Here is an 11,864-nt window from a genome sequence, read left to right as displayed (position 1 = left end):
AATGCCTGTACACGAAGGTGCATAGCACTACTAGGCTCAACAGCCCAAGAGTGGAAACAACCCAAATGTCCATCAACGGATGACGGATAAACAAAATGTGGTCTGTGCGTATAAGGAATACTGATCGGCCACAAAAATGGAGCAGATTCATGCGGCAGCGTGGATGGATCTCAGAAACATCAGACAAAGTGAAATAAGCCAGACACGAGGTCACAGACTGTACGATTCTTTTTATATGAAATATCCCAAACAGGTAAAGCCGTGGGGATGGAAGGCAGAGTAGAGGTGCCAGGAGAGGAGGGCAGAGGGGAGTGACAGCTTAATGGGGGATGAAATGCTCTGGAACTCGACAGAGGTGGTGGCTGGACGACCTCTAATAAACGCTAATGAATTACACTTTGAAAAATTGATCATTTTAGGTTAAGTGGATTTCACCTCAATTAAAAAACCCCAAACACTCAAGCCACTCCAACCAAGCCATCCCCCAGTGGACCACGCTGCTGGGAGAAGGGCCACAGCGCCGACGCATGCTTCCTGGGCCCCATTCTCCTGCTCCCCCCTCTGGACTCCTGGGAAAGGCACTGGCCTCTGTCTTCAGTCCCCCTACCCCAGTCATGGCAGGGGTCCATCCGCCTGGCTGAGTTCTCTTTGAAAAGATTTGCTTGCTGAAACATCTTAAGGGAAAGTTAGTTAAAGAAGAACACATCTAATCGAATAAATCATACATAGATTCATTTAGGTGGCCAGGTATTAATGACGGGGACCTGTAACATCTCTGCTGGGCCCCGGCTAAGCCCTAAGCATCCTTGACACCCACTGTGACAGTGACGCCCAGTGCCAGGTGGCTAGAATCATGTGTGTGTTTGTTTAGTGTTTATGAATGCAAAGGAGAACAGCCGCACAGCCCTGGGGGGTGGTCAGAGCTGGGCTGCGGCCCCGGCACCTCCACTTCCCGAGTTTGTCTTCTGGTTCCGCTCGCGGGCGGCCACGAAGTTCAGCAGGTCGATGGCAGTGACGACTCCGAACACCATCTGCCTCTTACTGGACTCCCCGTGGCTGTGGTCTGAGGGGGGACAAGGCCGCAGGTTCAGAGGGGCCTTCATACGGAGCGGATCTGAGGCACAGGGTGGGGGGGGTGTGCGGGGAGGATGCCCCGTGTCCACGGGCACCTGTGTGCCCTGGCGGCCCAAGCACAAGTGCCGTCCCCTCCCAACGCAAGCCGCTTGGGTGAAGCTGCAGAGAGCAGGGCCCTGACCCCGCTGAGCCACGCCCACCAGGGACGCCCGAGGGCCACATTCATTCAGAACAGCCGGGGGTCGCCCCTGGTGCCCAAGGCCCGAGTCGTGGCACGAAATTCCAATCCTACTCACACCCAACACCACCGGCTCACATCTCTGGCCTACCGTTCTGTGTTCAAACCCATGCCTTTCTCTCAGGCTTAGAATGAGTGCAGGCCGCTGGCCCCCTGCCCTGCCGCCCAAGGGCAGAGAGGGGGATGGAGACGGTATATTTTACATTTCAGCTCGACTGGGCCATGGAGTGCCCCGATACTGGGCCAACATTCTGGGTGTCTTTGGATGAGATCAACTCTTGACTGGATGGACCTAGTAAAGCAGATCGCACTCCCCAGTGTGGGTGGGCCTCACCCAGTCAGTTGAAGGCCCGAATAGAACGAAAGGGCTGACCCAACGCGAGTGAGATGGAAACGTCCGGCCTTTGGACCCGGAAGCATTGACTCTTGGGGCCTTGAACCTGGCCACTAGCCCCGCAGGTCTTGGGACTTGCCAGGCTATAAGCCGTTCCTTAGAGCAAATCTCTGTATACACACATCCTACTAGTTCTGTTTCTTCGGGGAACCCTGACTGACAGCTGTTGTGAAGCACACATTGGGCCGGGCAGAGCTGAGCAGCCGGTGGCAAACGCCCAGGTCACACCCCGTTCCACCAGACCCCGCTTCCCTGTCTGTCCCTCACGCCTGTGAGGGCAGAGGTCACACAGCGTGGGCTGCTGGAGACACAGAGAGGCCAGGCACCCTACTGGCCGGCTCGGAGCACCTCAGGAGAAAGCAAGGGGCACCCAGAAGAGATGAGGGGCTTCGAGGCAAAGGGGCAGCTTTGGAGCGCTGGGCCCCACGAGGGCGGGCAGTCGGAGCGGTCTCCAGGTGCCCCGGGAGATACTGGCCAGAGCTGGGTCAGCAAACTTTCTGTAAAGGGTGGTAGGGTCTCTGTTATGACCCCTCAGCTCCGCCCACACAGCACGAAAGCGGCCGCTGACCGTGCTTTCTGACAGGGCGGTGTCAAAGGAAACTTTATTTACAGACCCTGAAACCGGATCCCACGTCAGAGTGTGTAGATGTTCAAACACGAGTGTGCGACACAAGAAGGGGAGCCGGGGCCTGGACGCCCTCCTTGGCACTTGGGGGCTGCGAGGCTGACCGCAGCGCCGCTCCCCAGCTCGAGGGCTGGGCGGGGCGTACACACCTGCAGGTCCCCCCCATCCCCAAGGCCAGGTCCCGCGCCGAGGAACCGAGGACGGGAGAGGGTTAGGTGGGGGCGCCCAGGCCCCGGGACCAGCCCTCGGCGGGCGGGAGGGCAGGCTCCAAGGCCCACCCCCCCACCGGCCCCAATTCTCGGGATCTGTATAACCCTCGTCCTCTCCCGGCACCAGAATAACATCCCGGGCCTCCAGAGATGCGGCCAGGAGGTCCGGGAAGGGCTTTGTGAGCAGGCTATAAAGCCCTGTGATCTCACCGTGAGCCGGTACCCAGGTTGGCCCACAGCGGGGTCCCTCTGAGATCTGCACCCAAGGCTGGGGATCAGCTTCTCCAGCTCCCAGATGCCCTGTGCGCTCACGGCAGGAAAGCGCACACACAAGCCTGGCCCGGGGGCCCGGCGGCCAGCACCCCACAGGGCTCCCGCCCCCGCCCCCAGCCCGCAGAGGGCCCCACTTACACTGGATCTGCTCGTGGACCACCAGGGCGAAGTGGTCCATCTCCAGGATGTGTGAGAGCTTGCCCAGGGGGTCCGTCAGGTGGATCTGGAAGGGAAGCCGCGGTCAGCGCTCGCCAGGGCAGCCCAGCTCGGCTGGGGCCCGAGGAAAGGCGCACAAGGCAGCAGGAGGGGCCGGCGTCCCTCCAGAAGGTTCTTCTGGAGCCTCTTGCTGACTTAGAACCTGAACGAGCCCTGACACACGGGAAACGACACTTGGATGACCTGGAAGAGTCCGTACGTATCACTCTGCAAAGAGCCAGTAGGACGGCTTCCCACAGTATGATTCCACCTCTGAATTTCCGGAAAAGGCAAAACTAGTCAGATTGGCGGTTCAGGCAGTGGGGAATGGGTGCAGGGATCCAGGGCACGTGGGGCACATACGCTACTGTGTGTGATGCTGTAATGGGTACAGGTCACTGTACATTTGTCAAAACCCGCAGAGCTATAGAACCCAAAGACTGAACCCTCAGTAAACTAGTGACTTTAGTTACGAACAGCGTAACATGCGCCATCCATCGGAACAAATCCTACATCAGTGCAAGATGTGACAGGACAGGGCGTGATGAGGGGCGGGGGTACAGGGCCTGGTGAGGGGCGGGCAACGTGAGCGCCCACTCTGGGCCATCTGCTCAGTAGACACACGATGAGAGCTTCCAAGAAAAAGAAGAAAAGGACACTTAGGTCCGTCTTTCAAACCCCAAGGTGATCTCCAAAGCTGTGAGCCCCACTGGAACCCTTTCTAGTTCAGCTCCGGCAATGGAGGCAAGTTCCCTGGGAGAGGACGCAAGCTCGGGGGTGGGAGGAAAAGCGCCAGCAGTGCCTTAACCTGTGTAAGGAGGGCTGGGCACCACTGCCCGCCAAGCACTAGAGCAGCTGAGCGGTACACAGCACAGCGGCCCGGGCTGCGGAAGCAACTTCCCCCACGCTTGCCTTTATGAGGTCAGACGCTGGGTGTGGTCAGTAGACCACGGGGGTCAGGATTCCTCCTCTCCGCCAGGAGAACAGGGCGGAAAGGGGGCGCCACAGCTCCATGGGCACCCTGCTGCTCACTGCCGGCGGCCAGACCCCCGTGGCGGCAGGAAGGGGCAGCCCTGGAGGCGGAGGGTGTACCCAGGAGACAGGACCCACCCAGGTTTCCTCGGGGCCGCATTCTCCTCGGGACACTGTCTGCACCAGGGATGCCGGGGACCCTGCTGAAGGACGTCCTGTGTCCGCTTACACCCACCGCTTGGTTCCTGGAGCCACTAAGGGGGGTGACCGAGTGGAACAGGGAAGAGCCAATCCTGACTACAGGCTGCATCTGTTTCTTTTACTTTAACTTTTGCTTCCGGTTGCTTTTGTTCGCTAAAAGGACAGCCTGCCTCGGGGAACCCCGCCCCTCTGCCTGAATGTTAAACCCAAGTGCCTTTGTTCAGGGAAACGTCCTGACCCTGCCCACCTGTGGATGGCTGCAAGAAGAAACGAACACATCCCCTCCCCCACATCCCCTCCCCGAGGCTGGCCATTCCAGGGGACATTTGCATATCTTAGGGCCTTTTTACTTTACTTCCTCACCTCCTCCCCCTCTCTGTTCTGTGAAAGAGACTGGCATCCAGACCCCGGGAAGATGGTTCTTTGAGACATCAGTCTGCCATCTTCTCCGTCTGCTGGCTTTCCAGGTAAAGTTGTATTCCTATAGCCTCGACACCTTGTCTCCCGATCTACTGGCCTGTCGTGCGGCAAGCAGAGCAAGCTTGGACTCAGTAACATTAGAGCGCTCGGCTCTTCCCTGGGGGAGGGAAGGGCACACACAGCAGAGAATCAGCAGGAGAGGCCAGAGACACAACAGGACTGGACTCAGGCACGGGAGGGGGTGGACAGCATGCACACCACACCTCGGAGGGACCTCAAAACACTCTGCTGGGCTTCCCTGGTGGCACAGTGGTTAAGAATCCACCTGCCAATGTAGGAGACACGGGTTCAAGCCCTGCTCCGGGAAGAGCCCACATGCCATGGAGCAACTAAGCCCTGCGCTCTAGAGCCTGCGAGCCACAACTACTGAGCCCGTGTGCCACAACCTCTGAAGCCCTCACACCTAGAGCCCGTGCTCTGCAACGAGAAGCCACCGCAATGAGAAGCCTTCGCACCGCAACAAAGAGTAGCCCCCGCTCGCCGCAACTAGAGAAAGCCTGCGCGCAGCAACGAGGACCGAACGCAGCCAAAAATAAAATAAAATAAATTTATATATAAAAAAAAAACACAAACCACTCTGCTGCATGAAAGAAGCCAGACAAGGTACACACGGTGGGGCTGCACATGCGCACGAGCCCGGGGAGGGCGCACAGTCTACAGGACAGGACAGACGTGCGGGGAGGGGAGAGGAAGCCGGGGTAGAAGTGGGGGAGGGGATGGAGACGCTCACTCTTGACTGTGGTGTCGCGGGTGTGTGTTCATTTCAAAATCATCAAATGCGACACGCTATGTTCAGCTCCACGCAGGGAAGCGAAGGAGGGGCAGAAACTTCCAGAAATGCTGGTGGGCAATGGCATGGGCGGAAAGGTTGCCCCTGCTCAGCCTGGCTGGCCACCCACATGCATGTGACGCCGGGCCCTGTGCTCCCCACTCAGGGCCCACGGGGGCCAGGATGGCCTCTTGGAGCCTCCACTGGACTGGGGGGCAATAGTGCTCCAAGAACACACCCCGTGTGCTAGGTGCTTGGGCCCTGGGGGTCAGAGAGGCCGAGAGGAGGGGACGGGGGGTGGGGGCAGGAGAGCAGAGACAGCGGTGCCAAGGCAGCAGGAAGGGACCGGCCCGTCTGAGAACCAGGGCGGGTGGACGGCAGGAGTGGAGGCAGCCGGGGTCGCAGGGCCGGGACCCTCCCGGCTGGGCTTGGCAGGAAGGGGCAAGACCCCACCCACGTCTCCGGTGGTCTCTCCAGCCGCAGAGAGTTAGGGCCAGGAGTGAGGGGCCATGCAGGGACCACGCCAGAGGCGATGGCAGCGCGGTGGATATGGGGAGAAACGCACAGATTCTGGCGACATTCCGGCTACGTGTGAGGTGGGGAAAAAGGAAAATCAAATCCATTCCTAGATTTGGGCTCCACCGCTAGCCTTTCAAGCGGGAGACAGCCAGCGACCCAGCACTCCCACTCGCTGGGGGTCCGAGGAGAAAGGGGTTGTGGAATGCCAGGAGACCAGGGAGAGGGGCTGCCCTGACCCCAGGCACCCTCGGGGACACAGAGTCGGCTCTGCCCTGGCCCATCCCAGGGTGGCCATCATCTCAGGATGACCACGGGGTCTGACCAGCCCCGGCTCAGCCCCCAGAACGTTCTAGTACTTACTAAATACTTAGGCGTGCCAGGTGATCTTAAATGAGGTGTGCACAGGACAAAATCAGGCCCGGTGCCCTGGGAATGGTCGTGCTGGCAGGTGCCCGGCTCGGCTGGGATGACGGTCCCTGGGCTCGCCAGTGACCACAGGCATTGCCAAAGTTACAGGCGTGGGTGAGCCCTCACCAATGCTGGCCTTACCCACCGGGGGCTTCTCGCTTTGTGAAGCTGGGGCGAATTGTCAGATTTAGGGGTCTGATGGGGTCTGGGGTGGTGTCAAGGGTCAGGGCCGAGGGACGCGTGGTCCTGCCTCCCGGGACAGAGCTGGTCTCAGCACTGACTGCTCAGGCCTCACGAGGCTCGTACCTGTTTGAACTGCTTGTAGATGACTTTTCGAACTTGGTCTGAAGGCTGAACCTTCCCCGCGAGCAGGGACGACAGCATGTTCCCCAGGGTCACCATCCCCAGGATCACCCTGGGGAAGCAGAGGCGGTGCAGGAGTCAGCACTGGTGCCTCTCCCGCACTCTCCACGCCCCACCCCACCCCACCCCCTGCCAAGACAGCAGAGTCCAGCACAGCCACCCTCAGGGTCAGACCCAGAACTCCTCTTAGAACCAACCACTATCTACCCAGGGTCTCCGTGTGGCAGGAGCCGAGCAGTGACCAAACACCCTGCCCTTGGAGCTGACCGTCCAGTGCAGGCAACGGGAAACCAGTGAGTCCTCTGGGCATCTCCATTCTGACAGATGTCAAGGGTGACCAGCTGGCCAGTGTCCTGGGACATGGGGTTTTCGGTGCTAGAATTGGGACAGTCCCGGGAGAGCCCTGATGGTGGGTCACTGTCACCAGGGCACGTCTGTCACGGCCTTCCACTGTCAGGCACATGCCCAGAGCCAGGGCAGGACCCCACACCGGCCTCCTGTGCACATGCTGGGTGCAATGGGCTGGGACCAAGGCATTAAAGCCCAAAGGGTTAATATAAGCAGCCCCCATCCTGGCCGGTGCTCAGGGACCAGCCGTCCAAGACTCTGAGCATCTGAGTGCAAAGTGACCAAGGCCAGCCGGCCAGCTGTGGGGTCCCCTGGGCTGCCCCGTCCAGCACCGCGGACACAGAGCAGCGTGGAGCACAGGCTGAAGGCGCCCGGCAGAGGGCAGAGCTCTGGATGGAGGCTGAGACTGACCCCGACTCGTCCACCACGGGCGCCTGGTCGAAGCCCTTCTCCCGGAGGATGTCGATGGTGTGCTCACAGGTGACCGTAGGCAGCACCGTCAGCGGGGCCGACAGGCTCAGCTCCTGAACTCGGAGGTGCCACCACCTGCAGGAAGAGAGTGGGCCAGGGAGGCTGAGTCCAGGACAGGGAGACCGCAGGGGCGCCCAGCCAGGTGCAGGACAGCACACGTGCCCTGGGTACCAGGAACGCAAGTCCCGAGCCACACGCGTGCGGGTGGGGAGACAGCTCTGCTCAGAGGCGTCCTTACCATGGCTTCTTCACCAGGAGGTCCTCCTCCTTCATGAAGCCCTTCTGCAGCATCCACTTGTCGCTCAGGAACTTGGACCTGCGGCACCACGAGTCACCAGGGGCTCACCACCACCTCTGCCCACACTGAGGGTGGAGGTTCTCAGAGAGGGAAAGCCCAGCATCCCTCCCCAGGCCCCACGGTCCAGCAGAGACCCCAGAGGGGCTGGCCGGAGGCTCCACGAAGAGGCCTGAGAGCCGGATTCCAGAAAGACCCCCCAGGGAACTGTGGTCTATGGGGGCATCTGGTCAACCAGGGCTGAATGAGCTCAGAGCACAGCAGAAGGTTCTGTGGTACGCTGGGACCTGGGACCTGGGACCCTTTTCTGCAGTGCTTGCACCTGGACAAACGTCTTCTCAAGCAACAGATACAAAGAGACTATGAGGGACTAAAAATAACTGCATGCACAGCACAGCTGGGGCAAATTAAGGACAAAACAAGATAGAAGAAAACCAAAAACCAACTGCCACTTCTGAGTTGCTGGGAGCAAAAGCAGGGTCCTGCAAATGCCCCATGTACACAGTACCACAAAGGGGTGGGCAGACCACCTAAGCCACCCCTCCTGACCCCTGGACCCACCCCTTCCCTCACCCCACTTAAGGGACCAGCTCACCCCCTCCTCAGCGAGAGAGCAAGGGAAGCTGTTACTTGTTTCCACTCCCGCCTGCTACAGAATGAGTCCCAGTAAAGCCTTGCCTGAATTTCTCGTCTGGCCTCTTATTAATTTCTATTGATTAAAGAGTCCGAGAACCCAGGTGGGTAACAGTTCTGTCCCGGATCCTGCGCCATCATGTCCCCTCGGGGCTCCTGGGTGGCCTCTTCCCTGGCTGTCCTCATGTCTGCTCTGGCAGAGGGGCATGGGGGACCCCATCCCACCTGGGCTCAGAGGACACCAGACCAGGCCTTGGGGTCTGCCAGAGACCTGCCTTAAAAAGGCAGATGAGAAAGCACCTGACAAACAGCTGCTTAGGCCTGGAGCTACAGGGGCAGGCTTGGAGGGAAGACCACTGAAAGCCCAGAGTGACTTCAGTCCAGGGGTGAGGAAACTGAAGCCCAGAGGGCAAAGCAGAGTTGTTGACCCTCACCAGCCACGTGGCTGACAGGGTCTGGTGCTCTGGCCGGGTGTCAGGCCTGAGCCTCTGAGGTGGGAGAACCAAGTTCGGAACAGTGGTCCATCAGAGACCTCCCGGCCCCTCGTAATATCAATCGGCAAGAGCTCTCCCAGAGATCTCCAGCTCAACACTAAGACCCAGCTCCACCCAACGGCCAGCAAGCTCCAGGGCTGGACGCCCCACACCAAACAACCAGCAACACAGGAACACAACTGCACCCATTAGCAGAGAGGCTGCCTAAAATCATAAGTTAACAGACACCCCGAAACACACCACCAGAGGCAGTCCTGCCCACCAGAAGACAAGATCCAGCCTCATCCACCAGAACACAGGCACCAGTCCCCTCCACCAGGAAGCCTACACAACCCACTGAACCCACCTTACCTACTGGGGCAGACACCAAAAACAACGGGAACTACAAACCTGCAGCTTGTGAAAAGGAGACCCCAAACACAGTAAATTAAGTAAAATGAGAAGACAGAGAAATACGCAGCAGATGAAGGAACAAGGTAAAAACCCACCAGACCAAACAAACGAAGAGGAACTAGGCGGTCTACCTGAAGAAGAATTCAGAATAATGATAGTAGAGATGATCCAAAATCTTGGAAATAGAATGGAGAAAATACAAGAAATGATTAATAAGGACCTAGAAGAACTAAAGAGCAAACAATGATAAACAACACAATAAATGAAATTAAAAATTCTCTAGAAGTAATCAATAACTGAATAACAGAATAACTGAAGCAGAAGAATGGATAAGTGACCTGGAAGATAAAATAGTGGAAATAACTACTGCAGAGCAGAATAAAGAAAAAAGAATGGGGCTTCCCTGGTGGCGCAGTGGTTGAGAGTCCGCCTGCCGATGCAGGGGACATGGGTTCGTGCCCCGGTCCGGGAGGAGCCCACATGCCGCGGAGTGGCTGGGCCCGTGGGCCATGGCCGCTGGGCCTGTGCGTCCAGAGCCTCTGCTCCACAACAGGAGGGGCTGTGGCGGTGAGAGGCCCATGTACCACAAAAAAATAAAAAAATAAAAAAAATAATAATGAAAAGAATGGAGGACAGCCTCAGAGACTTCTGAGAAAACATTAAACACGCCAACATTCGAATTATACGGATCCCAGAAGAAGAAGAGAAAAAGAAAGGGACTGAGAAAACATTTCAAGAGATTATAGTTAAAAACTTCCTTAATATGGGGAAGGAAATAGTCAATCAAGTCCAGGAAGTGCAGAGAGTCCCATACAGGATAAATCCAAGGAGAAACATGCCAAGACACATATGAATCAAACTATCAAAAATTAAATACAAAGAAAAAATATTGAAAGCAACAAGGGAAAAGTAACAAATAACATACAAGGGAATCCCCATAAGGTTAACAGCTGATCTTTCAGCAGAAACTCTGCAAGCCAGAAGAGAGTGGCAGGACATATTTAAAGTGATGAAAGGGAAAAAAACCTACAACCAAGATTACTCTACCCAGCAAGGATCTCATTCAGATTCGACAGAGACATTAAAACCTTTACAGACAAGCAAAAGCTAAGAGAATTCAGCGCCACCAAACCAGCTTTACAACAAATGCTAAAGGGGCTTCTTTAGGCAGAAAACACAAGAGAAGGAAAAGACCTACAATAACAAACCCAAAACAAATAAGAAAATGGTAATAGGAACATACATATCAATAACTACCTTAAATGTAAATGGATTAAATGCTCCAACCAAAAGACACAGACTGGCTGAATGGATACAAAAACAAGACCCATATATAGGCTGTCTACAAGAGACCCACTTCAGACCCAGGGACACATACAGACTGAAAGTGAGGGGATGGAAAAAGATATTCCATGCAAATGGAAATCAAAAGAAAGCTGGAGTAGCAATTCTCATATCAGACAAAATAGACTTTAAACTAAAGACTATTACAAGAGACCAAGAAGTACACTACATAATGATCAAGGGATCAATCCAAGAAGAAGATATAACAATTGTAAATATTTATGCACCCAACAGAGGAGCACCTCAATACATAAGGCAAATGCTAACAGCCATAAAACGGGAAATCGACAGTAACACAATCATAGTAGGGGACTTAACACCCTACTTTCACCAATGGACAGATCTTCCAAAGTGAAAATAAGTAAGGAAACACAAGCTTTAAATGATACATTAAACAAAATGGGCTTAATTGATATTTATAGGTCATTCCATCCAAAAACAACAGAATAGTCTTTCTTCTCAAGTGTTCATGGAACATTCTCCAGGATAGATCATATCTTGGGCCACAAATCAAGCCGTGGTAAATTTAAGAAAATTGAAATTGTATCGAGTATCTTTTCTGACCACAACGCTATGAGACTAGATACCAATTACAGGAAAAAATCTGCAAAAAATACAAACACATGGAGGCTAAACAATATACTACTAAATAACCAAGAGATCACTGAAGAAATCGAAGAGGAAATCAAAAAATACCTAGAAACAAATGACAATGAAAACACGATGACACAAAACCTATGGGATGCAGCAAAAGCAGTTCTAAGAGGGAAGTTTATAGCAATACAATCCTACCTCAAGAAACAAGAAAAATCTCAAATAAACAACCTAACCTTACACCTAAAGCAATTAGAGAAGGAAGAACAAAAAACCCCCTAAGTTAGCAGAAGGAAAGAAATCATAAAGATCAGATCAGAAATAAATGAAAAAGAAGGAAATGAAAGAAGCAAAGATCAATAAAACTAAAAGCTGGTTCTTTGAGAAGACAAACAAAATTGTTAAACCATTAGCCAGACACATAAAGAAAAAAAAAGGGAGAAGACTCAAATCAACAGACTTAGAAACGAAAAAGGAGAAGTAACAACTGACATTGCAGAAATACAAAGGATCATAAGAGATTACTATAAGCAACTATATGCCAATAAAATGGACAACCTGGAAGAAATGGA

The 11,864-nt window shown here is 54.9% G+C and overlaps 1 protein-coding gene across 3 annotated transcripts in view; it reads right to left on the bottom strand.

The window, feature by feature from the left end:
- Positions 1–215: 215 nt before the first annotated feature.
- The window catches only part of CBS (cystathionine beta-synthase), a 30,321-nt gene continuing 18,672 nt past the window's right edge, over positions 216–11,864 (bottom strand). For all 3 annotated transcript variants that reach the window (XM_060010261.1, XM_060010259.1, XM_060010260.1), the window contains exons 12-16: positions 7,778–7,855; positions 7,480–7,614; positions 6,664–6,772; positions 2,952–3,036; positions 216–1,063 (exon numbers count right to left, since the gene is read on the bottom strand). In XM_060010261.1, the coding sequence (XP_059866244.1) occupies positions 918–1,063; positions 2,952–3,036; positions 6,664–6,772; positions 7,480–7,614; positions 7,778–7,855 (553 nt within the window). In that variant the 3' untranslated portion in view covers positions 216–917. The remainder of the gene's footprint in view (positions 1,064–2,951; positions 3,037–6,663; positions 6,773–7,479; positions 7,615–7,777; positions 7,856–11,864) is intronic.

This window comes from Delphinus delphis, chromosome 4 (genome assembly GCF_949987515.2).
Source record: "Delphinus delphis chromosome 4, mDelDel1.2, whole genome shotgun sequence".
Lineage (NCBI taxonomy): Eukaryota > Metazoa > Chordata > Mammalia > Artiodactyla > Delphinidae > Delphinus > Delphinus delphis.
Note: the sequence above shows the minus strand (reverse complement) of the source record. Positions and strands in the feature narration are given on the sequence as shown.